Raw genomic sequence first — 554 nt, 5'->3', positions numbered from 1 at the left:
GCAGGATAATACCCACAAAAACTCCGAAATATTTGAATTTTAGTAATAAAAAACCGAATACCCCTAGGGACAGGATAACCAACGAAATTATACCGATAAAAACCTGTTAATTATATGCATTATTTTGCATGTAATAAGCCCACTTTTATTTGTATATAGCCAATTTTATTTAGTGCCGAAGTGGAGTGGGGAATGGTGGAATTCCGTTACTTTGTTAATGCAGGAATGCAATTTAAAGGTCAGCGAGTGGGGTTAGCTACCCTGTACCGGGTTGAAAATTTCACCAAGTCAACGTTTAAATGCAAACCCAGAGATGGTTTGTATGCAAATGAGGGTGTTTTTTCAAAAACCCATACAAATTAGTTTTTCGGAAATTCATTCGCGGCACCGGAACCTTTTCTGGCGTGCGGACCCCCACTTCGATGTCGGAGAGTATGTAAGGGAAATAAAGCAAAATCTCCCCCAACCAATTATTTATCAGTACCAAAATTATAGTGCATTTCTACCTATTATTCAGCGCTTTTAGCACTGGTTATTTACCACGCCGCACCTAG

The 554-nt window shown here is 39.0% G+C and overlaps 1 protein-coding gene across 1 annotated transcript; it reads left to right on the top strand.

Moving 5' to 3' along the window:
• Positions 1 to 136: 136 nt before the first annotated feature.
• On the top strand, positions 137 to 554 carry MGG_17501 (uncharacterized protein; the record flags this gene model as incomplete). Its single annotated transcript, XM_003718841.1, has 3 exons — positions 137 to 251; positions 364 to 432; positions 496 to 554. Coding segments are annotated over 3 exons (243 nt in total), but the record flags the coding sequence as incomplete, so codon positions are not given.

The sequence above is a fragment of the Pyricularia oryzae genome, chromosome 5 (genome assembly GCF_000002495.2).
Source record: "Pyricularia oryzae 70-15 chromosome 5, whole genome shotgun sequence".
Lineage (NCBI taxonomy): Eukaryota > Fungi > Ascomycota > Sordariomycetes > Magnaporthales > Pyriculariaceae > Pyricularia > Pyricularia oryzae.
Note: the sequence above shows the minus strand (reverse complement) of the source record. Positions and strands in the feature narration are given on the sequence as shown.